Here is a 27,250-nt window from a genome sequence, read left to right as displayed (position 1 = left end):
GCATCCCATATGGTCCCTTGAGCACCGCCAGGGGCAATTCCTGAGTGCAGAGCCAGGAGTGACCCCTGTGCATCGCCGGGTGTGAGCCAAAAAGCAAAAGCAAAAAAAAAAAAAACCCTAAAAAATAAAAAAGAAACATCACACAAGAATAACAAACAGGCAAAGGCATCAGAACCCGAGAACTCGAGAACTGGTTTCACCCAGGAGAGGGGCGGGGGTTACCGGAAGGGACTCTGGGACAATGGCCGGGGAGGAGGCTCCCCGGTGGAGGTGTGGCACGTGACCGCTGTACACATGAAACCCTGTAACTGACACGGCGTCAAATGAGGAAAAGTACAATAAAAAGTAGTCTCAGGGGCTGGAGCAATAGCACAGCGGGTAGGGCGTTTGCCTTGCATGCGGCCGACCCAGGTTCGATTCCCAGCATCCCATATGGTCCCCTGAGCACCGCCAGGAGTAATTCCTGAGTGCAGAGTCAGGAGTGACCCCTGTGCACCACCAGGTGTGACCCAAAAGCAAAAAACAAAAGTAGCCAGAAGAAAGAACTCTCCAGCGCTCGGGAGACGGTCCTGTGACCAAGTATCTGCCTCAAGCGTGAGGGCGAGAGTTTGACCCCGGGTGTCCCGCACACTGGCCCCGCCCGCTCGCCGGGTCCCTCAGGCCACCGTGGAGTGGCCTTCACCAGCTCAAGCCCCCGTGGCCCTCGTGTAGCCCAAGTCCCGTCCTGGGAGGCCCCGTCCAAGTGGGCCCGGGGGTGCCGATCCCCAGGAGCACGGGGACATGCCGCGTGGGCGCTGCTGCTCCCCCCACCAGGCGCCCGCACCCCTCAGGAGCAGCCGGGGGGTCTGCGCGCCCTGCCGCCTCCCGCACTCGCTGCTGGAGTCAGGCGGCCCCGGGCCAGCGCCCTCTGCCCGCCACGCCACAGCCGGAGACCCTCGGGAGGCCAGTCCCGCCGCTCCCCTCGCCACTGTGGCCGGACCCCGCCCCAGGGGCCTCCGGCTGGAAGCCTGCCCTGTGCGCCCCACTGCCAGGGCCTGCCGGGCTCCCCCGCACCCCCCTGAGAAGCGCCCGCTCTGGCGATTGCCACTCCTGGGCCCTCAGGTGGCCGCCTCAGATGCCAGGTCGCCTGAGTCTCGTGCCGGCGCGACAGGACAGCAGACTAGGGTTCAATCCCCAGCATCCCATATGGTCCCCTGAGCCCTGCCGGGGGCGGGGGGCCCAGAGCACAAAGCCAGAAGTCAGCCCTGGGCACCGCCAGGGGTGGCGCCCAATCAAACAGAAAGTCCTTCCTGCACCCCATGAGACTCAGTCAGGACCCCCCGCCCCCGCCCCCAGGGTCCCCTGCCCGATGCCTCGCTGTGTGGTTCTGAGGTCACTGCCCCCCCTGCCCGCAGCTGTCCCTTGGAGCAGGAGGGCCACAGCGGGGCACGGGGACGCAGGAGAGCGAACCAGAGAGAAGCCATGCTTGCTTCGTCGGGGTTTCGGGGGAGAGTGATGCCCACCGGACGGTCCGACGGAACTTGCCTCCTTCCAAGCTACTGCTTAACCGTCGCTGTGTTTTAACATTCACGACAGCGACGACTCGAGTGAAGGTGCCTTGGGATGTACCAGCTCTTCTGCAGAGGGGGGTCTGTGAGCCCTCACGTGCGGTGGGAACCCGGCAGGAAGGGACAGAGAACCCTGCGCCTGAGCCTCCCCTCGCTGGAAGGGACCCCCTGGTGGAGAGGACAGAACAGTGGCGGCAACGTCCCCTGCTGGAGCCGCAGCACTTGGAAACGGTTCCGCAGGTGGCGCCCGCCCTGGCAGCCCGACCAGCAACTGCCAAGCCAAGGAGCACCGGGCACCGAGGGACACCGAGGTCTGGAGGGTGCCAAGAAGGGGCGACCAGTGATTTCAGTGGCGGGAACCAGCCTCCGAGCCCTACATTGTTTAAAGTCCCTTTACCACGGTGAGCATCTGAGGCGAGGAACTAGTCCTTCCAAAGGAGTGCTGACGCCTAGTGGAGACACTGACGGTTCAGGAGAAACTGACCCGATTTTTTATTATTATTATTATTATTATTATTATTATTATTATTATTATTTTTATGCAAAGGCTCCCAAGGCCAAGGACCTCACTGAGGAAAGTTTTAAATGCCAGATATGGGCAAGTAAGAAATTTGGCTCCAATTTAAAATAAGGACTTGGGCCTGTCCAAGGGGATTGCCCCATAGCTGGAAGCCTGCTTCATGAGCGGAGGGGAGAAGGCAGATGGGATAGAGAAGGGATCACTAAGAAAAGGATGGCTGGAGGAACCAGTCGGGATGGGAGATGCGTGCCGAAAGTAGATAATGGACCAAACATGATGACCTCTCAGTGTCTGTGTTACCCAAAAGCAGAGAGAGAGTATGGGAAATATTGTCTGCCACGGAGGCAGGGGGAGGGTGGGAAAGGGGGGTATACCCAGGATATTTGTGGTGGGGAATGTGCACTGGTGGAGGGATGGGTGCTTGATCATTGTGAGACTGTAACCCAAACATGAATGTTTGTAACTATCTCACGGTGATTCAATAAAATTAAAAAAAAATTTTTTTTAAATGGATTTAGGCCTGTTCAGAACTGCACCTTTCACAAAGACACTGACGAGAACATGGCCCCGGGGTACACCGGCCACCCCCCCTCCAGCCCCACAATGCAGCCAGTGTGGCCCCGGGGACACAGCCATGCAAGTACTTGGTGTGCCCCACAGCCGAGGGTGCAAGCGTAGCCACCAGAGGTGAGACCCCCCTAAAGCCAGAACCCCTCCCGACTCCTCGCCCTCTCCGGTACTCACGCTGCAGGGGTTGCTGGCGGGCGTCTGGGCAGGGCTGTAGAAGGACCCCCACTGGGCGCCTCGCCGCTCCTCGCGGGAAGGGGTGCCGCTGACAGGCAGGCTGGCGGGGGCCCCGGGGCCGGCTGCCACGGCGCTGGGGGGCTGGCTGCTGGGCGCCACCAGGGCGAAAGCGTCGTCCAGGAGGGAGTGCATGGTCTGGCGCGCCTCCTCGATGGACGGCCGCGGCGGGACGTACTGCGAGGCCGGGAAGGGTGGGCCGGGGTAGCGGCCCAGCTCGGCCGAGGATGGCGTCAGCACCTCGGCCGGGAGGTCAGGATCCGACTGGAGAGGAGAGACAGCAGAGGGGGGCGGGTCGGACGGCGGGGACAGCACCCTCGGGCCAGGACCAGCCCCAGCGGTGCCGAGAACCCCAACGGGGCGGCAGGGAGGTGCGCACTGCAACGTGGGCCGGGGACGGAGAGGAAGGACAGTGGGGATGGCCCGGGTGCGATCCCTGGCACCCCACAGCACCCCCAGGAGTGATGCCAAGTGGGGCCCCGAGACAGCAGTAACGGTGAGGGAAGCAGGGTCGAGAGCTCGGCGCGTGGCCCCCACCCCTACAGCCCAGGCCCGGGGAAGCACGCGTGTGGGCGCCAGAGACAGGCATGACGGGCCAGCGGGTGTGTGGCTGCCCCTCCCCGCCCTTCCCCACCAGTGGCCACAGCAGTAGAAGGTGAAAGGGGGGGGCGGGGCAGGAGGTGGCCCCGAGAAGGCCCCGGAAGAAGGCAGGCGCCCCTTTCTACCAGGCAACACTTCACCACAACGAGGGCCCAAAGCCCCCTATGAGACAGGACTCGTCAGGAGCCTTCCTGGGCGTGGGGGGCACCCCAAGAGGACGCCCCTCTCCAGACGGGGCCAGTCCTTGCCAGCCCACCCCGCGGGTGTGGAGCAGCGCGAGGGCGCCACCTAGTGCCAGCACTGCACGCAGCTGCGGCTCCAGCAGCCCGGTGCCTGGGTAAGTGCTGGCCCCGGGGACAGGCTCTGTCCCGGGACCCCAGGACCCCGACTGCCTCTCTGGCAGTCCCTCGATCCTCGCTCGGGGCTGGGCACCTCCCTGGAGTCACACCTCACACCTCCCCGCACCAAAAAAGACACAAGTGACAAGACGCTAGGTGGAGAGGTCTGGGTCGGAGGCACCCTGAGCTTCTGGGCCCAGCACCCCTTTCCAGAACAAAGCCGAGGCCGCGCCCCACGGATACCCACCTTAGCGGACGGAAAGCCTCCTGCCCACTCAGGACAAGTCTGATCTAAAGAAACCTGGACGCGCTGGCTCTGCAGGGGGGCATGTCCACTCCCACAGGACTCGGCCTGGGCCGCCCTCCTCAATGGCTGTGTGCATGCGTGCGTGGTGTGTGTGTGTGTGTGTGTGTGTGTGTGTGTGTGTGTGTGTGCGCGCGCACACGCACTCATTTGGGAGGCCAGAGCGATTGTGCAACAGGCAGAGCATTTGCCCCGCACGCAGCAGACCCAGGTTCAACCCCCGGCACCCCACAGGGTCCCCCAAGCCCACCAGGACTGATTTCTGAGTGCAGAGCCAGGAGCGAGCCCTGGGCATCGGCTGGGCGTGACCCAGAAACAAAACCAAAGCATCAGTGTCGCCCACGCCTGCGCGGACCCCGGGAGCAGCTCGGCCACACTCCCCGACTGGCAGTGTCAAAACCCTGAGTCTGAAGAAGCACTTAATCTCTGGCTTGCGCCTCCCCAGCCGTGGCTACTCCGAGCTCAGCACTCAGGGGTCGGGGTCGCTCCTGGCAGTGCTCGGGGAGGGAACCAGGGCTCCCGCAAGCCCGCAGGAGAATAAATCTTCTGTTGTTTTTGGTTTGGGGCCACACACAGCGGAGCTCAGGGGTCACTCCTGACTCTGCACCCAGGGGCTACTCCTGGTGGTGCTTGGGGGACCATATGGGATGCCAGGAGTCGAACCCGGGCCGCCGCATGCAAGGCCACCCACTATACTGTCTCTCGGGCCCCACGAAAACAATTCTTTAATCCTTCGTTGCCTCTGCATCCTTCCTCCGCATGTTCCCTCGCGGGAAAGCTATCTCCTCGGCCCACACGGGGCAGAACGAAGGGACAGGAATTTCCTATCGCTGAAACACCCAAACAGCCTTCAGACCGGAAGGGGGGAAAAGCCTTCTGGGCATTTCTCTCTGCTCTCCTTGATCCCTGAAAGTCCCCGTTCATGCCGGGGCGTGCACGGGGGAAGGAAAAGCACAGGGTGTCCCGGGGGCGCACTGCACCCCTCGGGCAGCGGCTGCCACCCCTGCCTGCCCGCCCACACGCCCCCCCCACCCCGAGCAGGAGGTGGCATGCGCACCGGGCAGCCCATGTAGGCCGAGTTGTGGACGCCGGGCGGCCGCTTGTAGGTGCCGTCGCTGTCCGTGGTGATGAGCCGGTCCTTCTCGGCATCCCCGGGGCAGCCGTTGACCTGGTGTTTCCGGCGTGGCTTCGGGGAGCGTTTGAGCCGCGAGCTGTCGGGGCCACGGGAGAGACTGTTTTCCAAGGAGGCCTCCCCCCACACCGCGCATCTCCCCCCTGAGCGTACGTGGGCTGAGGGCCAGCTGCCCGGGACGGGGACGGGGCTCCTGCTGCTGCAGTGGGGGGAGGGGGCGTGGGGGGAGGGCAGTGCGGGACTCTGAGGCACACAGGGCGCCACCGCCCCTCCGGGCAGCGGGCAGGGCGGGAACCGAGGCAGGTCCGAGTGGTTCTGGCGCACAGGCATGCGGCAGCGGGGAACTTGGCGCCCCTGTCGGGGGCTCCAGGGGCCTGACCCCCCGCTGCCCTCCGGGGGCCTGTTCCTCAGGGGCCGCGCCCCGGTGCCCACCTCTTGCGCGGCTCTATGAACACCGAGGGCACGCTGGCCGTGGGATCCAGGATCTTGTCGATCTGCATCTGCGCCCTGCGGTACACGCGGTGGCGCTCGCGCGTGTCCCCCGAGGACAGGTCGTCCACCACCGGGAACTCGTAGTGGCCGCGGCGCTTGGCGCGGAGGCGGATCTTGTTGCGGTGGTGCTCGATCTCCGACTTGTGGCGCAGCGCCGTCTGGATCTGGGCGGGATGGCGAGAGCCCGCGTCTGGGACGGCCCTGGGCAGCTGCCCCAGGGCCACAGTGCCCTACGGCGACATGGGCACACGGACCCCCACAGACGGGGGCGCAGGGGCAAGGGGCGCGGCTCACGCCAGGATGCCACCAAACAATGTCTAGGGCACACCAGGTCCCCACCCAGACGAGGGTCCATACCCTGGATGGTGCCACAGGAAGGAGCTGAGGCAGGTGTTGGGGGCGGTGGGGGGGAGGGGGGACACAGTAAAGCAGAAGGGTGGGGGACAGAGGAGAGGGCAGGTCTGGGGGCCCAGACAGCACTGACGTCCTGGCCCAGACTCACCTGCACACTCACCTGTACACACTCACCCGTATACACTCACTGCCCACTTCCCTGCCCACTCACCTGCCCACTCACTCACACATACTCACCTGCACACACTCACCTGCATACACTCACCTGTCCAGACTCACCTGCCCACACTCACCTGTACACACTCCCCTGCCCACACTCACCTGCACACTCTCCTACCTATACTCACCTGCCCACACTCAACTGCACACACTCAACTATATACATTCACCTGCACACACCACACACACTCACCCGCACATAGCTGCAAACACTCACCTGCCCAGACTCACCTGCACACACTCACCTATGTAAACTCACCTGCCCACATTCACCTGCACTCACCTGCACAGTCACCTGCATATACTCACCTACCCAGACTCACCTGCACACACTCGCCTACCTACACTCACCTGACAGACTCACTGGCACACTCACCTACCTAGACTCACCTGCCCAGACTTACCTGCACTCACCTGCTTATTCACCTGTGCATACTCATCTGTACACTCACCCGTACTCACCTGTGCATTCACCTGCACTCACCTGCACGTTCACTGACACAACTCACTTGCACTCACCTGCGCACTTATCTACCAAGATTCACTCGCCCAAAGTCACCTGCACACTCACCTGTGTACACTCCCCTGAGCATTCACCTACACGCTCACCTGTGCAGACTGACCTGCACTCACCCGCACACACAGGGGCTGTGTCGGCAATAGAACCCAGCGCCTCACACATGCAAGTCAGGTGACCTACCCTGAGCCTCATCTCTGGCCCCTCAAATACATCTGATTTATTTTTTGTTTGGGGGAGACCATACCTGGCGGTGCTCAGGGCTACTCCCAGGTGGTGGTGCACAGGGACACATAAGGGGCCAGGAACCGAATAATACAGACTGGTGCTGGAGAGACAGCAGGCTTACGGCACTTGCCTTGCATCTGACCTGCAGCACCACAGACGGTCCCCCTGTTACATCCGGAGTAACAGAACCAGGAGTGATCCCTGAGCACTGCTGGGTGGTGTACAAGCCGGCACACACACACAAACAGTACACTTTTAAAGACACTCCAGGGAAGCCGGAGCAACAGTGCAGCGAGCAGGGCGCTTGCCTTACACTTCCTGAGCACGAAATAGGAGTAACCCCTGAGCATTACCGAAAGTGTTCCCCAAACAAACGAGTGTTAATAAGTGTTAATAAGTAAATAAGTGTTAAAAGCTACTAAGGGACCTCGGAGGTAGTGCAGGTGTAGGGTGCCAGCCTCGCACATGGCCAGCCCGGGCCCCATCCCTGGCCTCCCAGAGAGCCCCCGGCACTGCCAGGAGTAATCCTGAGCACTGCCAGGTGTGGCTCCAAAGCCCCAATCTGGAACGGTGGTAGAGGGCAGCCTCACAAACAGGAGGGAGAGAGTTGGACAGGAGGCACGGGGGAGGGGAGGGGGGAGGGGAGCCTTCCAGAACGACACCTGGAAACCTAGAGAGGCGTGAAGGGGGCACACGCAGGCAGGGGTCGCACTCACCAGCCTCTAAGCTAGCTCCCACTCCCTGTTTTCACTTTTAAAATTTTTAAAGAGGCAGTAAAATAAGAAAGATTAAAAAAAAAAAAACCAAACTAGAAATGTGCCACAGAGCACCAGAATGACAATAAAATGAGCCCAAGAGTGGCAGGGACCCGACTTCTGAGCAGTTTCCGCAAGGGCGGGAGGAATGGGGCTGCGCCTGCTTCTCCCCACGCGCTCTCCCGCGAGGCGGATTCACCTCTTTGTTGATCTTGCTGGTCTCGGCCGCGCGGTCGGCCAGGGCGGGGTGCTGCAGGGGGGGCGCGGGGATGGGCTGCATGGCGATGAGCTGGATCTTGCTGGGCACCCGCCGGCTGGCCTCTGAGGAGCGGGAGAGTCTGTCCACGTGCTCGAAGATGGAGGCGGAGGAGTGCGGCTCGGCGGCCGAGCTGGGCGGGGGCGGCCCTGAGGCAGACAGACAGACAGACAGACAGACAGACGGCGTCATCGGGGGAGAGCGAGGCGCAATGCAATTTAGCAAGAGCGGCTGGGGGGAGGGCGCTGGCCTTGCACGCGGCCGGCCCGGGCTCCATCCCAACGTCCCAGGCAGTCCCCAAGCGACGCCAGAGACTCCGTGCAGAGCCAGGAGCAAGCCCTGAGCACTGTCGGGTGGGGCCCCCCAAACAAAACAAAAAAAAAATAAAAAAGGGGGAAGGAACAGGCCGGGGAGACGGCCCGAAGGGCGGGAGCACGTGCTGTGCAGGGGGGAGGCCGGGTCCGGGCCCAGCCCGGCACGCTCCCCCGCACACCACGCAAGCGCCGAGAACCCAGTGTGGGTCCAGAACTGTGTCAGCAGGGGGGTGACCCCCACCACCGAACGTCACCCCCACGACAGAGAAAACCGCGAGCACTGTGGATGCTGGCGGAACGGAGCCCTCCAGGCCGGGTGTCCTGGGGAGGGAAAGGCTGGGCAGGGACTGTGACCCCTCGGCCAGCTCGCCGCAGAGGGCGGACGCCCAGAAGCTCCTCTTCCTTTTCTTTTCCCCCGGCTTTGGTTCTGGGGTCACGGGCTAGCCGTGCTCAGGGGCGACTCCCAGCCCAGTGCTCGGAAGGTGCTGGAGCTGGGGCAATCCCAGGCAGTGCCGGGGTCCAACCTGGGCATCCTGTGGGCAGAGCCCTGGGTGCCACCTCCCCAGCCCGTCCCCTCTGACTCCCTGTAAGGCGGGGACGGAGGCGGGTCACTGACCGCTCGGCGGTGCTCGGTGCAACTTGCCGTCGGCCACCACGCCCGGCGCCTTGTCTCCAGCCTCCCGCTCGCTGGATTCTTCACTCACGGTCGAGTCGGCATCCGAGGGCGACACTCTGCAGACACAAGACCCGGCGTGCATCAGGACCCTGGGCCAAAGGGGCCGGGCCGGGCCCGAGGAGACGGACGTGGAAGGAAGGACTCGGGCCAAACGGGGTCATCTTCCAGGGCCGCAGGGACAGCAAGCAGGCGCCCGAGGGCCACCAGCGGGGGTTCTGGCATAGCGGGGGGTGGGTGGGGAGACCAGACCGGAGGACGGGTCTGAGCGGGCAGGGACCGGGCCGGCAGCTTGCGTCTGGCCAGAGCTGGCCTGCAGGGCGGGGGGAACTGGGCGTGTGAATCCTAGGAGGCCGGGTGGGGTCTGGCTCACTCCCCAGCTCTGCAGAGACCTCCCCTCCCCCCGCCGCCGAGACGGGGCGCTACCTATGAAAAACGAGGGGGTCACAGGTGGTGGGGTCACGGGTGACTGGGCCACACCCCTGCCCTGGGAATGGGAACCGTCTGGACATGCTGGTGGCCCTGAGAGATGCTAAAGCCGCCCACTAGCCGTGCAGGCCGAGGGCAGGCGGTGACCGGACACTCAGGCGGAGACTGTAGCCCACGGACTCGGCCGACTGAGCAAGCACCAACGGCTGCAGGAGAACGAGGCGGACCCCTCTCCACGGAATCCCTTCCTGCCGCCACATTCCTCACATTCTTCTAAGGTGGGCAGAAGCCCCAGGGTCACTTAGTTTGCAGGGGCAGATGGACAGACACCAGGACAACACTCTGGATGCCCGCACAACCCTGGCGGCAGGTGAGCCGGGATGTGGTGCTCCAAAGCCGCGGCAGCGACAGCCTGGGTGCCGGCAAGTCGCTCCACGCCACACCGAGTCCGGAAGATCTAACTCCTGAGAGGCCCCGCGAGCGCCGTGGGGCCTGCTCTGCGCTGGGCTTCGTGACCGAGGGGGCAGGTGTGCAGGGCCCCTGCTGGGGGGTGGGGGGATGCTGATGGGCTGAGGGCTCTGCACGGGACAGAGACCGGCGGGAAGCTGCTGGAAGGTTCCGGGCAAGTAGGCTAACAAGGGGCCACTGCAGAGAAACCAGACGCCTGGCAAAGCGGGGAGCCCTGGGGACAGAGCCGTGCACCCTGAGCTGTGGACGGGACATCTCCGTCTGTCCCCCAAGACGCGCATGCTGACCTCCAAGCGGCCTCGGGCAGCCCCGCCCCCGACTCTCGGCCCCGCCCCCCGGGGGAGGGGCCGCTGGCGGGCCCAGTAAGCAGCGCGGGAAGCACCTTCCCCGGTGGCGGGCCGTCTTGGGAGCCAGCTTGGCCTTGGGGCTGGGCACGTCTCCGTTCTCCGAGGGGGTGGGGTGGTCCTTCCCGGGGGCGGGCAGCGGCGCGGGCTCGTGCACGATGAGGATGTCGTCCTTGCTGTGCTGGCCCAGGTGCTGCTTCGCAAAGTCGAAGCCCTTCACGCTGGGGATCTGCAGCTGGGCAGAGAGACGGGGAGAGGCGCATGAGGCCGGTGCGGGCGCTGCGCGGGGAGGGACGCGGGGCGCGGGGCGCGGGCAGGGAGGCCGGGCAACGGGGGCACCGGGGAGGGAGGGTCGCCGGCCGCGGCGCCCAGAGGCTGTGAGGATCCCACCGGATTCCAATCCGCCCGTGTTCCCTGCACACCGACCACTGTGGCCCCCGAGCTGCCCGGGACAAGGGGCGCCCAGGCAAGAGCCTGCAGGAGTGCGAGGCGGGCGGGGCCGGATGCCACCCCCAGAGCCACTACCGGCCTGGAAGGGAAACTTCAAACCCAACCTTGACAATGAGCCACGGGCTACTGCAGACAAACACACATGTCCTCCCTAAACCGTTACGGCTCCCGGGCGTAGACTCTGCGCCCTCAGAGTCCACGGTCACATGGACCCCGCGATGGAGATCTTATCTGGAAACCGGGCATCTAATTTTTATAATCAATTTCCAGAGAGAGAGAGAGAGAGAGAGAGAGCAGAGGGTGTAAAAGCTGGACCGGGCAATACGAAGGCCCGTGAGGCCCTGACCAGCCATGACAGCAGCGTCACCCAGGCCGTCCGGTTCCAGAGTGGGGTGTGGGGAGGGGCGCAGGGAGGAGACGGGGCCGGGACAGGCGGGACTGCAGGTGGAAGGGAGAGACACCAGCCTGCAGGGCAGCTCCTAGCTCCGGCTTCCCCACCGGGACGAAACCCCCTAACTGCATCCACTGGCCGCCCCGGGACAGCCCGGAGAGGCTAAGAGTTCGGAGACCGTTGACGGCTGCCAAATACGCAGTGATGCGGCCCTGTTTGCTCTGAACCCAGTAAGCTGGGGGCTACGCCTGCCAGGGAACACAGAACACTTGAGGGCTGGGGAAAGACACGGAGGGGCGGGAGGCTGGCGTGGGGGGCTCTGGATGCCAGTGCCATCAAAAACCACTGCTCTTCGGGGATGGGGGGGCCTCAGGGCCACTCCCGGCTCTACACTCCGGGAATCGTATGTGGTCAGCTGCATGAAAGGCAACGCTGTGTCTGCCAGACTCTCGGGGTCTTATTGTTGTGGTTTGTTTGGGCCACATCTGCAAGTGCTCAGGATTTACTCCTGGCTCTGTGCTCAGGGATCACTCCTGGGGGACCGGGGATCAAGCCCAGGTCAGCCATGCGGACGGCAAGTGCCCTACCCACTGAACTACCTGTCCCCAAAGCATCATTTCTAAAGCAGCTTGTTTCTCAGGCCCGAGTGGACAGGACACACGGGCAAGCGGGCCAGTGTGAAAGTGTGATCGTCCAGGGAGACCAACAACACAAGCCACCGAGAGACCAGGGGCTGGATCCAATCCCCGGCATCCCATATGGCCCCCGAGCACCACCAGGAGTGACCCCTGAGAACAGAGCCAGGAGTGAGCCCTGAGCACCACTGGCTGTGGCCCAAACTCATGAGCAATATCCCACCCGTGTGCGCGACCCTTGAACCGGAGCCCCTGCCCGCAGCCGGGCCCTGGACGGCAGGTTCGTGCCCGGGAGGCGCTCGGCTGCCTTTGCTCTGGCCGAGCCCGGGTCCCGCTGGAGAGGCCCGGAGGCAGGTAAGGCACGGACCCTCTCAGCTCGGGGCTGACCCATCTCTCCCGTGCCAAGTGGGGGGCAGGCACTACCAGGTCCCAACCGCAGCCCACCCAGCCATCTCTGTGGCCCCGCGAGCACCCCTGTGGTGTGGCTGTGACTCTGGCGGTGAGTCTGGCCTGAGCACGCCCCGGGGTGCTCCAGCTCCAGGCTGGGCAAACAGATATGGGAAGCGGAGCTGCAGGAACGACTCCAGCCAGCAGGGGGAGACACAATTTCCCAAGCCTTAGTTAACAGGAGGTTGCTGGGAAACAAAAGGCCAAGCTCCGGGGCCAGGGTTCAGAGACCTGTCGGGTGATCACGGCACAGCTGCTCGCCTCGAACCTGGTTCCTGGAGACACTGAACCGGAAACTCCCCTCTCCTCCCGGGCTTCCCTTCTCCCCGACCCTCACCCACTGCGGTTCATTTCCTGGTGCCGGGGACTGGACTGACCAGGGGTCACTAGCGGGCAGAGCCCTGGAGGGGTATGACCCTCTGCAGCCTCCCCCGGGCCCAGCCCACTCCAGACAGGGGTGCACAGAGACCCACGGAGGGGCAGCGGGGAGGGCTCAGCCCGCCCCAGCACCCCACAGGCCCCCCGGGCCTCGCCAGGAGGAGTTTACTGTTCAGGGCATGCGCCTGGCCCCGCTCTCAGGGATCGCGCCTGGTGATCACTCAGGCTGGCTGCACGCAAGGCGAAAGCGCGGCCCACCGTATTACTGCTACCAAGCACCTTCAAACCACTTGGTCGGGGGCCACAACTATCAGCGCTCAGCGCCGACTCCAGGCTCGACAGCCAGAATCACTCCCGGCCGGGCTTGGGAGACCATCGGGGATGCTGGGGATCGAGTCTGGGTGCGAGGCAAACACCCTGCGGGCTGAACTACCGCTCCGGCCCAGGAGTGACTCCTGAGTGCAGGGCCGAGAGTGACCCCTGAGATCAGGGCCTGCCCCCGAGAGAGGGAGAGAGAGAGACCGAGAGACACAGAGAGAGAGAAAGTGCTCCCCAGAGATTTCTGCCTGGCATCCTCCTGCCCGCCCCCCCCACTCCGCCCACAGGGCCCAGAGGCCTGGGGAGGGCACAGCACAGACCCATGCAAACACTCGGGGGCTTCTACTGGCGGGGAGTTGAGAACTAGCCCCAGTCCGACCGAGAGGTGAGTGTGAATGCTGCTGCGGAGGGATGTCAGCAGGAAGTGTCTGTCCGTCTGTCTCCCGTCCCCCCTCTGCCCTTCCCTCCATGGCGGTCGCTGCAGAGCGTGCATGAGCACACACACAGACACTCACAGACACACGCACACAAACACTCGCATGCACATGCACCAACACACACAAACACGCACACACAAACATGCATGCACACGCACGCACACACATATATGCACACACACATATGCACACACACCACGCACACACGGGTCACACTTCCTGGCGTGGCATGAGGGGGCAGCAAATCAGCGACTGAGCCCGTTGGGGTCACGGACGCCGAGCAGCCGGGCCCGGGCGGGGCACGGGGCACCTGTGCCACAGGCAGGCAGGGTCAGCGGCTCTCGGCGCCTGCGCCATTCCCTGGGGGCCAGGCTCGATGCTTTAATTCTAAATCGCCTCTGAACCGGGCAGCTGCTTCACTGCGGGGAGGAATCCAATGAGGACACGGCAAGGGGCCCGAGCGGGCTCCTGAGGGCACAGTCTCCCAGTCCCCGGGGAGCCAACACAGCAAGCGCGGAAGGGTCCAGATCCGTCAAAGGATGCTGGGAACCCCAGAGGCCAGGACTCAGGCCCGCGGGCGAGCAGGGGCCCCACGCCCCACCTGTCCCTCGGGTCTGACCGTGAGGGCCCGGAGTGGCGCACAGACGCAGGAACCATCTCTTCCTGAGTTCCGAGACACGCCCGAGGCCCGAAAGAGCCACCGCACGGCCCCCACGAGAAGGCGTCCACAGGAGGCGGCTATACTGCGGCGACTCTACCCGCGGGGGTACTGGACGCTATGTGACCGTGCGCGTGCCCCTCTCCTGGGGGCTCACTCGAGACCCCCGTGTTCCTACTGGCTTCAGGCTAAGCAGGTGCGGCGCCAGCCCTGATGCAAACGACATCCTTAACGGCGACCGTCAGCACGCGCTTCACAAATCCCACGCGTCCGAGACCTTCCCGTGGCAGAAGCCCACCAAGGCTCCCTCTCTTCCTTTCTCCTCCCCGCCCTCCCTCCTTCCATCCCTTTTCTCTCTTCTTCCTTCCTCCTTCCATCCCTTCATCCTTCCACCCCTCACCCCTCCATCTCTCCCTTCACCCCTCCATCCCCACCTTCCAACCCCTCCCTCCTCCATCCTTCTACCCCTCCCTCCTTGTACCCTTCCCCCCTCCCTCCCCATCCCCTTCGCCCTCCATCCCCCCCTTCCCCCTCTCCCTCGCATCACCCTCCCAGTCCTCTCTCCTTCCACCCTTTCCCTCGCCCCTCCCTCCCTGCCTTCATTCATCATGGGGCTCTTCCCTGTGGCCCCCTCTCCCCCAGTGAGCCCTGCAGGACCCCCTCCTCTGGGAAGGTAGCAGCACCTGCTAGGGAGGGGGCTGCCCTCTATGCCCCCCCCACGACAGTCGGCTTTGGGGCTGCGCCTCTTTCTCCCCCGGGCCGGGCTGTGAGCAGTGTGAAGCCGGGTAAACCAGGTGCCACGCCGGAGGCCAACTCAGCCCGCGGGGACCCAGGGCCCACCCCAGCCGCCGGGCGCGGCCTGTCCCAGCAGGAAGAGCACAGTTCCCAGGGGCCCGGCTGCCCAGGCCAACCCCATTCAGCTCTTTAAATAGAACCCCAGCCGGGGAAGGCGAGGTCAGGAAGGCCGGAGGTTTGGAGGGCGGGGGCAGGGGACCGAGGGACTGAGCTACAGATGAAGGGGGAAGAATCAAAGACAGACGCGGCCTCCGTCTGAGGAACAAGGCGCGGGCCAGCACTTCCCGCGGAGTCCTGCTTCCAGCCTGAGGAGGGGCCTGTGCCGCATAAGCCCGGGAGTCACTGCCTCCAGATATGCGGGGACCTGGGAGCCACCAGGAGGCTTCTGAGCAGGAGGGAGGCCCCCCGGAGGGACGGGGGAGGGGGCAGAGGGCGAGTGAGCCCTCAGGACCCACTGAGCGCTCGGGGCCAAGGTCGGGACTTCCTCAGGGACTTCCTCAGGGACCAGGTGCCGGCACCAGGCCCGCGGAGCCGACCCCGCGCCCCGGAACAACCGCAGGGCTGGTCCCCTCGCAAAGGCGTGGTCAGGATGTCCGCACCCCCGACCCCCAGCCCGTCACGGAAGGAAGAGTACACTCGTGGCCAATGACTCCCACACTCAAGTCACTTCATTCCGTCCAACGTCTGGGACAGGAAGGTGTTTCGGAAGCGAAAGCGAGGGGAGAGGACTCCATTGCTGACCCAGGGCCAGCTCAGCTGACAGCACATGCTACGTCTTGGGAGGGCCCCGGGCCATTTGCACGAGTCCCAGCTCCAGGGAGCACTGCCCATCACGGGCAGGAAAGTGTCGTCGGGCCTACTGTTGAAATCCACGCTCTGAATCAGCGGCTCCGTCCAGTACGTCGCCCCAGGCCACTCACTAGGCTAACAACCACATAAACTTGGCAGAGGAGGCCGAGAGCAAATAGTTATGTATAGAGTATGAGTCATGGATAGATATGTATAGAACAGGGCTGGAGCAATAGCACAGCGGGTAGGGCATTTGCTCTGCACGCAGCCCACCCGGGTTCGAGTCCTCCGTCCCTCTCGGAGAGCCCAGCAAGCTGTGGAGAGTATCCCGCCCACACGGCATAGCTTGGCAAGCTACCTGTGGCATATTCGATATGCCAAAAACAGTAACAATAAGTCTCACAATGGAGATGTTACTGGTGCCCACTCGAGCAAATTGATGAGGACAACAGTGCTACAGTGCTATGTAGAACGCTTCCAATTAGACGCCCCAACCCTAAGCTGACCGTGGAATCAGCAGCTGGCATTTGCCAGTTAATTTGCAATGGAAAGGATATTCTTTGTTTTTCATAGGAGCCATCCCCAGCAGTGCTCGGCTCTGGCCTTGCAGCCTGACTGTTCAGTGTTTGAGAATGGAGGTGTTAGGTGGAGGGGTGGGGGGTGCTGGGTTTGCAGGGGAGGGGTACCAGGGATCAAAATCACAGCCTCAGGGCTAGAGCTACAGTACAGTGGGTAGAGCGTTTGCCTTGCACACAGCCAACCCAGGTTCCATCCCCGGCATCCCATATGGTCCCCTGAGCACTGCCAGGAGTGATTCCTGAGTGCAGAGCCAGGAGTAACCCCTGAGCATCGCCGGGTGTGACCCAAGAAGAAAAAAAATTTTTTAAAGCACAAAACACAATCAGAGCCTCGCACATGCTCTATCGCTCAAGCCACCTCCGCCTCCTCCTCTTTCGAAGGAGAGAAAGAGATGACAAGGTCATACTTCCTTCATCCTGTCGGCTCTGTGATGTCAAGCCCTTTTCATGCCCCGTCAGAACAGAAGGGAGACAGAGCACTCCTTGACTTCATGCTTCTCTGCCACTTGCTTTTTCTTATCAAGCGTTTCAAGTCCTCTAAATGTGCGAGACCCAAGGGCAGGCCACGGGACTCGGCAGAACGGGCAGGCTGCAACTTCTAGCTCCCCTGGGAAAGGGGGTCTGTGGGGCCGGAGGGGCTCTTCCCCAACCCTCACACTCACAGCGCCCCCCAACAGGCGGGGCAGACCCTGAGGGGGGCTCCCAAAGCCGGATGCAGCAAATATTACTCAGAACCCCTGAAACTGAAGTATGAGAGAATCAGGACTGGCATCAAAACTGAGCCTTGGCCTTAAAAAGGCTGTGAAATGAGCATCGGGGAACGGGAAGGGGAGAAGGAAGCAGACAAATGAGAGATGTGGAAACCGGGAAGGCACACGCCCTGCTCCTCGCCACACCGCAGCCCTGCCCAATGTGACCCGCATTGCCACTGGTACAGCCCTGGTGTCCCTGGGTGGGGGGGTAACGGGGGGAGGTGGTGGGAAACGTCACGTTAATCCATCTACCCACTCACCTGGGGAGGGAGCCGCAACTACCCAGGAGATCCCGCGCCCTGGCCTGCTCCTCTCCCAAGGAGTCGAAGTAGGACAGCCCAGCCCTGCTGGCCGCAGGGAATGCCACAGGGGCTCCTCAGGGGAGCCGGCGCCCAGGAAGTAAGGCTCGGGGTACACGGAGAGGTCGGCCCTCCGTCCCTCGTCATGCACGTCAGCGATCGCCTCTTGGTGGCTGGCAGGGCCAGGGTCACCCCCGCAGGGCCAGGGAGCAGCGCTGTCGTGCTCTGGCCACGGCCCGGCCCCGGGAGCCCAGAGGTGGCGCCCAGAACCGCGATCCTCATCGCAAGACCCGCGGCCACCCCAGCACGGGCTGGGGACAGCGCCCCCCCACACACCCCTACCCCACCCTGCCCCGTCCCTGCCCCCCAAACACCCCGCCCCGCCACGCGCCCCTTACCTTCTGGCGCTGCTGGATGTTGGCCACGGTGTCGGGCTGGAAGTCCAGCTTGTCGGTGCGGCACAGCTTCCAGTAGAGGATGACCAGGATGACCAGCACCACCAGCACCGGGATGACCACGCCCACGATGACCCACAGGTTGCTGCTCTGGGCCTCGGGGACCGGACGCTTCACCCTGTCCACCGCTGCGGGGGCAGGGACACAGGGAGGGTGCGGTCACGCCCAGGCCCTCCAGGGCAGGCGTGGAGGGGGGAAATGCCACGTGGTGGAGGGGGGAAATGCCCGCGGACCGGAAGTGGTGGCTGTACCCGGAAATGACGTCAGCACGCACCGGAAGTCATGGGCGTCCTGCCGGGTTCCTAGAGCACGTGGCCCGCGCCGGGCCGGTGCCTTCCCCCTCCCCGGGCTTCCAGCGGATTCAGCCACAGGACTGCACCGTGCAGCTCTCCCACTCGTCACTCTCGGGGGCGCTGCCTTCATTTCCCCACCACGCCTCTTCCTAAACCCTTGAAACAGAGCTTTTGGCCAAAATGATTTTTTTTTTCTTTTTGGGTCACACCCGGCGATGCTCAGGGGTTACTCCTGGCTCTGCACTCAGGAATCACCCCTGGCGGTGCTCAGAGGACCATATGGGATGCTGGGAATTGAACCCGGGTCGGCCGCGTGCAAGGCAAACGCCCTACCCGCTGTGCTATTGCTCCAGCCCCGCCAAAATGATTTTTGCAGGAGGGAAACTGGGTCCTCCCTGTCCTCCCTGCCCTTCCTGGCCACCCTGGCCTGAGATTCAACATGAGGCCAGGGGTGCGACGCAGCTGGGCTTTCCTGCCACCAGATGACCCGGGCCACCCCTGCAGTGCACGGGGCCATGTGCAAGTCCAGCTGCTCGCAGTTGCCCGCCGGCAAACGCCATCAGACCACAGGCCTTTTGGATCTGCCACCCGCAGCCCTCTGCAGCCCTTCACCCACCTTCCTCGCTGGCCTTGGGCAATTCCGTTTCAACAGCTCCTTCCCAGTCCCTGACCCTGCCCTAGTTCCGCCTCCCTGTCCTGAGGTCACTCCTGCCTCCCCCTCGGCCTCTCACCCCACTCAAAGCTCAGCTCTTCCTGGTCGTCTTAGATTCTAGGTTCCAGACGCCAGACTCTGAAAGCCACACGCATCCAGTCTCTGCACAACTGTCCTGAGGGGTCCCCCTCCACGCTCTGTTCTGCTCACCTGGGCCTCGTAAGGGGAGGCATATTGCTGGCTGGCGTGGTTTGGGTTGAGGGGCCACATTTACAGTGCTTAGGGGCTATTCTGGGCCTAAGAGCGGGGTCGGGCTATTTCAGGCTCACTCCTGGCGGTGCTGGGGGAGCATGTGCAAATGCCAGGGATAAAACGGTGGCACGTGCCAGGCAAGCATCTGAACCCCATGCTCGCACCCTTCCTGTTTTTCACCACATGGCAAGACATACGCAACATCCGGCTACACTCTACCACTCTGCAGACCCCTCAACTCCTAAGTCTTTTTGTTGTTGTTTAAACTTTAATTTGTGGGGCCACACCTGGCAGTGCCCAGGGTTGACTCCTGGCTCTGAGCTCAGAGATGACTCATGGTGGGGCACAGGGGACCATACGCGATGCCAGGGATCAAACCCAGGTCAGCGGGTGCAAGGCAAGGGTCCTCCTGGGCAGGGCCCATCCGGCTTCACTCAGCTGTCACGTCTGCCAATGGGCCGTGCACACTACAGAACTTCTGTCCTGCCCTAACAATGCCACGGCCAGAAAGGCTGTGGTGCTACCTTAAGTTCTGGTGGAAGGGCCTTAGAGAGGCAAGGACGGGAGCGAGCACTTTGCAACACACACTGAGAACAGCAGTGATTCCTGGAGGTGAGAAAGGAGATGCCGGCAACCAAGGGCAGACACACAAGGGCCGGCGGAGAAGACACAAGTGTGCTCAGCACTTGTTTTTCCACCCGGCCTGAGGACTCTCTTTCTTTTTGGGGGCGGGGGGTGGGGGAGGGGGAGATAAGGAACCACACCTGATGGTGCTTAGGGCTCGCTCCTGGTGGGGCTCAGGGAACTCTGTGTGGTACCAGGGACTGACCCCGGGTCTGCTGCATGCAAAAGGCACACACCCTGCCCGCTCTGCAGCCTCTCCAGCCGCGGGCCTGAATATATCACTCGCCTCATTCTGCATGACTGTCAGTACAGGAGGGACAGAATCCAGCCGAGAAGCTGGGGCCCCTGAATGTGCCTCTTTGTTCTAATCAAGCGAAACCCTCGGAGGGGCACGGATGGCCTGGTCCGAAGGCAGCCCTGCCACGGCAGGCCACACGGAGTCCCCATAAACCAGCGCTGGCTGCCACCTTCGGTGTGTTTCGCATGGCAGTGAGGCCAGAGCGGCAAGAGCAGGAGGTGACAGGCTAGAAAGGCGCCCTGACCCCGCTGCAATCACGCTCCCGATGAAGGAAAGAAGAGCTGGGGGATGCCTGCCCCCGCAATCAGAAAAGGCACATGTGGGGCTGGAGCAATAGCACAGCGGGTAGGGCGTTTGCCTTGCACGCGGCCGACCCGGGTTCGATTCCCAGCATCCCGTATGGTCCCCTGAGCACCGCCAGGAGTCATTCCTGAGTGCATGAGCCAGGAGTAACCCCTGTGCATTGCCAGGTGTGACCCAAAAAGCAAAAAAAAAAAAAAAAAAAAAAGGCACATGTGGAATTAATTAATTAATTAATTGATTAATTAAAAAAATCTCAGTGCCTCGTTAATCTTCTCCTGCTGCTGGGAAACAGAACACTAACTTGTGCTCCCAGCCCAAACGCCATCGACGACTACTGGCTTAAACTTGCCGATGACGTCTCAGCAGGGCTGCGGGGGCTGGGGGGCGGGTAGTTCATGGCAGAGCACCTAGTTCTCATGTGCGAGGTCCTGGGTTCGGCCCCCCAACTACAGGTGTGAGAGATTTCACAAAGAGTCTTCCACAACCGAGGACAGGTTCAATGATGTCATTTTCGTTTTGCTTTGGTTTGGCTTGGGGCCATGCCTCTCAGTGCTCAGGGCTTGCTCCTGGCTCTGTGCTCCGGGATCACTCCTGGTGGGACTCGAGAATTATAGGGTATAGTGGGGATCGAACCCAGATAGGCCGTGTGCAGGGCAAGTGTTGTGTTGTGCTCACTGTACTATCGCTTTGGCCCTTAACATTGTCATTTTTCAAAACCTGCCTCTGTCTCCAAGACCATCTCTATAAAGAGTGTTTCAGTACTCTCACGCCCCCATTCCTTCTAATAATTTCCTTATAATTATGATTATTAACTTTAGAAATATATGGGGCTGGAGCCAATAGCACAGCAGGGAGGGCGTTTGCCTTACATGCAGCCGACCCAGGTTCGATTCCCAGCATCCCCTATGGTCCCCTGAGCACTGCCAGGAGTAATTCCTGACTGCAGAGCCAGGAGTAACCCCTATGCATCTCCAGGTGTGACCCCAAAAAGCAAAATAATAATAATAATAATAATATAATTTTATAAATATAAACATGACTGATCAATGTATTCCTTAATTACTGTTGGGAGTGAGGGCAGAGCTCTTCCAAGGCGTGCCCTCAGGAAGAAAGGAAATTATCAACATGGGCACAGCCAGCCAGGGTGGAGAGAGCACATAGGCTGAGCCTGGGGTCCGTCCCCAACACTGCCTGGTCCCCTGAACACCATTGGGAATGACCCTGGAGCACAGAGACAAGAGTAGCCCCCGAGCACCTCCCAGTGTGGCCTAAAAAGCCAAAAATTTTCAACTTAAAAAAAAAAAGTCATCTGACTCATGTGGGTATATTTAGAGAAATACACACTTTCTTCCACGCGTCTCCTCTTTTTTGAAGTTCAAATCCCCTATGTCTGTGAGTTAGAAACGGCAGCACAGACAGCAAAGCAACCCTGCGGAGGGGCGGGGGTGCCCAAGTCTCTTCCAACAATAATAAAGAAGCACCAAAATACTTCCAAATGGTGGCATGGTGTGAGGACAGGGTGCGACAAGAAACGGCTGCCAAGGGCGAGTATCAAGGACTTCTTTGTGCTCCGGGACTCAGTAAAGAGCACCTCCCAGCTTCCTGCGTGACTCACCGTCCAGTTCAAAACATGGCACGGAAGAGTCTGGAAAAATTACTGAGAAAGCATGTTCTTTTACCTGAGACGGAATTTTTGGTTTATTTCTTTCTGGGCCACACCCCGTGGAGCTCAGAACTTACTGCAGGCTCTGCACTCAGGAGTCACTCCTGGCGGGGCTCAGGGGACCACAGGGGATGCCGGGGGTCAAACCCACGTGGGTCAGCCAAGCGGAAGGCAAGTACCCGACCTGCCGTACTATTACTCAGGCCCCCGGAAAAAAAAAATTTCTTAAGAGAACGAGTCCTTGATAAGAGGAAAAACTATGAAAGTCGACTTCATCTATTAGAATCCATCCTGACGTGGCAAATACAACAGTGGCGGCCTCAGTGGGAGGACCGAAGGGAAGGCCGATGAGTGAACAACTGACACCTAAGGCCACTCACGAGTAAGCGCTGAGGGCCGAGGCGGCCATGCAGGATTAAGGCGCCAGTCTGGCATACAGCTGGTCTGATTCTTCTCATTCTATTTGGGTGGGGCACACACTCAGCTATGTTCAAGGCTTCCTCCTGGCTCTGCACTCAGGGATCACCCCTGCCCGGCTTGGGGGACACTGTGCGGAGCAGGGGATGGAACTGGGCAGGCCCCATGCCAGGCCAGCGCTAAGTGCCTCATATACTGGACTTTCCCCCAGCCCCACGTCTGACCCAGGTTCAAATCCTGGTGCCATAGGACCTCCCTGAGCACTGATGGATGTGGCCCCACCACCACTCCCCCCACTAAACAGAACACTGATTATTTCTTTTCCAACTCTGCAAGGGCCCAGACGGCTGGTCCAGTGGGTAAGGTGCTTGTCTTGCATCGGCTGACCCTGGTTCTATCCCCGGAACCCCACGTGGTCTATCCCAAGCACCGTCAGGAATAATTCCTGAGTGTGCGGAGCCGGGAATTAACCCCTGAGCATGGCTGGGTGTGGCCCCGAAAGAACGAAAAACAGTAAGGGCTGGGGAGACAGTTCAGAAGATGGACAACAAGCTTTTTTTTTTTTTTTTGCTTTTTGGGTCACACCCAGCGATGCTCAGGGGTTACTCCTGGCTCTGCACTCAAGAATTACTCCTGGCGGTGCTCAGGGGACCATAAGGGATGCTGGGAATCGAACCTGGGTCAGCTACGTGCAAGGCAACCACCCTACCCACTGTCACTCCAGGCCCGGACCACATGTTTTTGCATCAAGGAGGCCCAGGTCATATTCCTTGCCTTGTATGGTCCCCAGAGCACTGCCCAGAGTGACCCTCCCCACCCACGGCCAAGCACTAATCTGGGCACAGACCCTGAGCACCACCAGGTGTGTCCCCAAACACCCCTAAATATACACACAGTAGCACTGTAGCACTGTCTGTAGCACTGTCTTCCCATTGTACATTGATTTGCTCGAGCGGGCACCAGTAACGTCTCCACTGTGAGTCTTGTTGTTACTGTTTTTGGCCTATCGAATACGCCACGGGGAGCTTGCCAGGCTCTGCTACGATATATATATATATATACACAGCAAGCGCTGAAAATACAAATCCGCCGGGCCCCTGGCCTCACTCACGCTGGGCCACGGCGCCCTGGATCCGGTACCCCAGGATGATGGCCGCGCGCTGGATGTCGATCTTGTTGATGAGGTCGGACGACCTGACCGCGCTGAGCCGCTCGCCATCGGGGTCCTCCACGAAGTAGATGAGCTGCGCCGGGTCGTCCTCCCCTTCCAGGCGGGACACGTTCACCACCTGGGGGGGGGCATGGGCAGGGGGCATCAGCGCTCGGGCCCGCCCACGGGACTCGGGACTCCCTCCAGGCCCAGGGGCCAGGCGCGGTGCCGGCCAAGAGGGAGGGTGAAGGACGCGAGCTGGACCCCCAGAACATCAGGGGGGTCCCATCCCCGGCCGAGGCGGCTGGCCAGCCACTAGCCGGAAGCCGCGACCCAGCACAGCAGGGTAAGGACACGTGTGGCTCACACCGGGAGGCTGGCGCAATCCCGGCTCTCGGACACGTTCGGGGACCCAAGCCACCAAGGGCCGAGTTCGGGGGAGGCGCCTCTGCCGTGGTACCGTGCCACAGCGCCGCGGCGTGGGGGCTCTCCCAGGGAGCCGAGCAGCACCCCCAACGCCAGGCTCAAAAGATGCCAGAGACAGTTCCACACTCCCCCACCACCAGCGATGAAACCCAGGTGGAGCCCCGCCCGCAGCCGGCGTCACCTAGGGGTGGGAGCGGGCGGTAAATCCCAGGGGTGCCCTCAGGGTCCCCGCCCCGAAGGAGCCGACGCGGGAACAGCACATCTCGGCATCACTATAGGCAAAATGGGCTTCCCGGGCGGGGACAGATGCTCCACAGTGCGCACAGTGGGAAAGGTCGCGAGCCACGTGCCACGTTAGGCCACGGAACAAGCCTCACCGGGACCTTCTCCCGCCACCATGGCAGAAACCGAGAACAGGAGGAACACCGAGAGCCCAGGAGATGCCGCCGAGGGTGAAAGCACCTGCAGGGCAAGTGCGAGGCCAGGAGCCTGGTCCCTGGCGCCACCTGCCTGTGCCAACGGCCGCCCTGCTCGCTCTGCTGCCTGTGCCCCGCCGCCGAGGTGGGGAAACCTTCAAATCGGTGCCTCAGAGGCCCTTGGGACAGTGCCGACAGCCACCGAGGCGACACCCGGCCGTGTCGGGGGACCCTGCGTGCAAGGCCCGCCCCGCCCGCTGCTACTTCTGCTGCGACGCTCGCGACCCCCTGAGTCGTGGTCTCCCCAGGGGCTCCACAGTTCCCGCCCTGGAAGCCACATGCTGGGGGCAGGGCGGGGCAGCGCTGGGCTTCCCAGCCGCACAGCTGCCAGGCACGCGGGCGGTGCTGGGGTCCAAGTCAAGCCCTCACGCGTGCCAGGCTGGTGCCCGCCCGCTGAGCTCTTCTCGGCAGACCACCTGGCGACACTTCCTCTCTGTATTCCCCACGTGGCCCGCCGCTGCCCCGAGCCCTGACCTGACCGGGGGGACCCCGGGGAGCATCTGACGGGGCCCTAGCTGGATAGGAGAAATGCCACTGCCCTTCGTGGCCACCACGCAGAGGAACGCATCTCCACCCGCATCTCCACGTGGCAGTTCCCAGTGCCCCCGCCCACCTTCCCTTCTGTGGCCCTAGTAGCGCCCCAGCCCCCGAGTACCTGCACCACGCCGCTGCCCGCTGCGACCGTGGCCCGTCTCCACATCCGCCTCCGGGGGGACACCTCGCTGAGCAGCTGGGCCAGTTTCCGCTCCATCTCGGCCGCGAACACTTCATTCTGGAGCTGCTGCTCCACCACACCCAGGAGGACTGCATGGGAGAGGAGGCACACAGTGGCCCGGCCGGCCACACATCAGCGGGGGGAGAAACCCCTGCGGCCTGAGCCCGGGTGACGTCCCTGTGGGGCGTGTGGGGAGCGGGAGGGCGGGGAGAAGCTGCCCGGGAGCAGCTCACGGGTGGGAAGCGGCCCCCCAGCTGTCTGCGCCCCCTTCAGACGGTGGGCACAGCTGCAGGGGCCCGGGGACTGGGTCTCCCACGCGGGAGGGATGTGGGGGGGGGACTGGCTCCAGACCCCCACCCAGAACAGCCCCTCTGCTCTGACAACAGGCTGGTCGGCTCGGGACAGGGGGAACAAGCCAGGGTTTTCAGCCAGAGCGTGAGGGGACTGAGACAGGGCCGCAGGGCAACGCACTCTCCTTCTGGGGTCATCTGGGGAGGCGCGGGGGGGAGGCGAGGGGAGCCAGGGGCCAAACAGGCTCCACACTCGGCGCCCAGAGAACCTGCAACTGTCCTTCACACCAGGTCAGCCACTTCCTCTGCCACATCCTAACGGGGACTCTCGGGGCAGGAGAGGCAGCCCAGTGGTCAAGGCCCCAGGCACCCCACAGACCCAGGAGGGGGGGAGGGAGGAGGGCGGAGGGAGGAGGGCAGGGCAGGAGGGAGGAGGCAGCGGAAGGCGGGGCACTTGCTCAGGGAATCTTTTCTGTCCCTGTGAAACCAAGCAACTAGGACTTGGGGGGTGGCGGGGGCAGGGGCCTTGCCCCGCCAGCGGGGCCGATTCTGGGTCAGAGCGCCAGCGCCCCGCCAGGCCCTGCCCGCCCCTGATGCCCGCACGCTCAAGGACGCCCGTCCTTTTCTGTGCCACATCTCAGCGGGACCCGTTCCCAGGGCCAGCGCCGAGGCCCTGGTCATTCATCCTCTGCCGGGAAACCCTCCCTCCGCGGCCTGGATTCCAGCTCCGCGGGGAAGGGCGGCCGCCCCCTCTCCTGGCACCCACAGACCTCGCCCCCCACCACGCAGCCCGGGGGGGGGTGGGCAGCCTACCTGTCCGCACCCAGGAGGCCTTCAGCAGCTGGGACAGGTTGAGCTGGAGGTACTGGAAGGCTGCGGGGGGCGCAGGGGAGAGGGGGAGGAGAGAGCTCCGTCACGCACCAGCAGAAGCTCCGGAGGGGCTCGGAGCCAGGCCGGCGCGGAGGTAAGGGGCGTTAGCTGCCAGGGCCCAGGGGAGCGGAGCTGGGCGACCAGCCACCACCAGCACCTGCCGTCTCTCCCCGCCCCCGCCCCCGCCCCCCCACACTACCACACTGTAGAGACGGAAATGTGCCTTAAAACTGTTCCCAGAGGCCGGAGAGACTCGGGGGGTTCAAGGGCTTGCCTGTGACGAACCCCAGCTCCATCCCCAGGCCCACCTTTGGTCCCCCAAGAACCTTCAGGCGTGACCCTTGGGCACCACTAGGTATGCCCCCCAAAGACTCCCGAAAGTAAATAAATAAACAAATGCAGCCGACACGGGCTTGAACCCTTGACTGCACAAATGGGTCCTCCGCACACCTCCGGGGTCAGCCCTGAGCACAGTCAGGAACAGTCTCTGGAACTGCTGGGCTGCGGCCCCAATACCCCAAATAAATACAGTGAACTAAACCAGCGGCGGGAGGGCTCGGGGGCTCAGGGTGAGCACTGGGCATCCCTGGGGCTGGCCAAAGAACCAAAAGGTTTTTTTAAAAGGAAAGAAAGACGAAAGAAAGAAAGAAAGAAAGAAAGAAAGAAAGAAAGAAAGAAAGAAAGAAAGAAAGAAAGAAAGAAAGAAAGAAAGAAAGAAAGGAAGGAAGGAAGGAAGAGAGGAAGAGAGGAAGAGGGAGGGAGGGGAAAGAAGGAAGAGAGAGGGAGGGGAAGAAAGAAAGAGAGAGAGAAAGAGAGAGAGAGAAAGAGAAAGAAAGAAAGAAAGAAAGAAAGAAAGAAAGAAAGAAAGAAAGAAAGAAAGAAAGAAAGAAAGAAAGAAAGAAAGGGAAAGAAAGAAAGAAAAGGAAAGAAAGAAAGAAAGAAAGAAAGAAAGAAAGAAAGAAAGAAAGAAAGAAAGAAAGAAAGAAAGAAAGAAAGAAAAGGAAAGAAAGAAAAGGAAAGAAAGAAAAGGAAAGAAAGAAAAGGAAAGAAAGAAAGAAAGAAAGAAAGAAAGAAAGAAAGAAAGAAAGAAAGAAAGAAAGAAAGAAAGAAAGAAAGAAAGAAAGAAAGAGAGAAAAGAGGAATAAAAA

At 61.9% G+C, this 27,250-nt stretch overlaps 1 protein-coding gene across 1 annotated transcript in view; it reads right to left on the bottom strand.

Moving 5' to 3' along the window:
• The window catches only part of LOC101552541 (UPF0606 protein KIAA1549), a 41,969-nt gene extending 15,848 nt beyond the window's left edge, over nucleotides 1–26,121 (bottom strand). Inside the window, exons 1-10 of the mRNA XM_055135492.1 lie at nucleotides 26,046–26,121; nucleotides 24,883–25,031; nucleotides 23,287–23,464; nucleotides 17,617–17,801; nucleotides 10,330–10,526; nucleotides 8,994–9,109; nucleotides 8,007–8,212; nucleotides 5,675–5,898; nucleotides 5,168–5,321; nucleotides 2,812–3,132 (exon numbers count right to left, since the gene is read on the bottom strand). Coding sequence (XP_054991467.1) covers nucleotides 2,812–3,132; nucleotides 5,168–5,321; nucleotides 5,675–5,898; nucleotides 8,007–8,212; nucleotides 8,994–9,109; nucleotides 10,330–10,526; nucleotides 17,617–17,801; nucleotides 23,287–23,464; nucleotides 24,883–24,978 — 1,677 coding nt within the window. The 5' untranslated portion in view covers nucleotides 24,979–25,031; nucleotides 26,046–26,121. The remainder of the gene's footprint in view (nucleotides 1–2,811; nucleotides 3,133–5,167; nucleotides 5,322–5,674; nucleotides 5,899–8,006; nucleotides 8,213–8,993; nucleotides 9,110–10,329; nucleotides 10,527–17,616; nucleotides 17,802–23,286; nucleotides 23,465–24,882; nucleotides 25,032–26,045) is intronic.
• Between the last annotated feature and the right edge of the window lie 1,129 nt (nucleotides 26,122–27,250).

The sequence above is a fragment of the Sorex araneus genome, chromosome 1 (assembly GCF_027595985.1).
Source record: "Sorex araneus isolate mSorAra2 chromosome 1, mSorAra2.pri, whole genome shotgun sequence".
Lineage (NCBI taxonomy): Eukaryota > Metazoa > Chordata > Mammalia > Eulipotyphla > Soricidae > Sorex > Sorex araneus.
The sequence above is the reverse complement of the archived record's forward strand: the minus strand, read 5'-3'. Positions and strand labels throughout refer to the sequence as shown.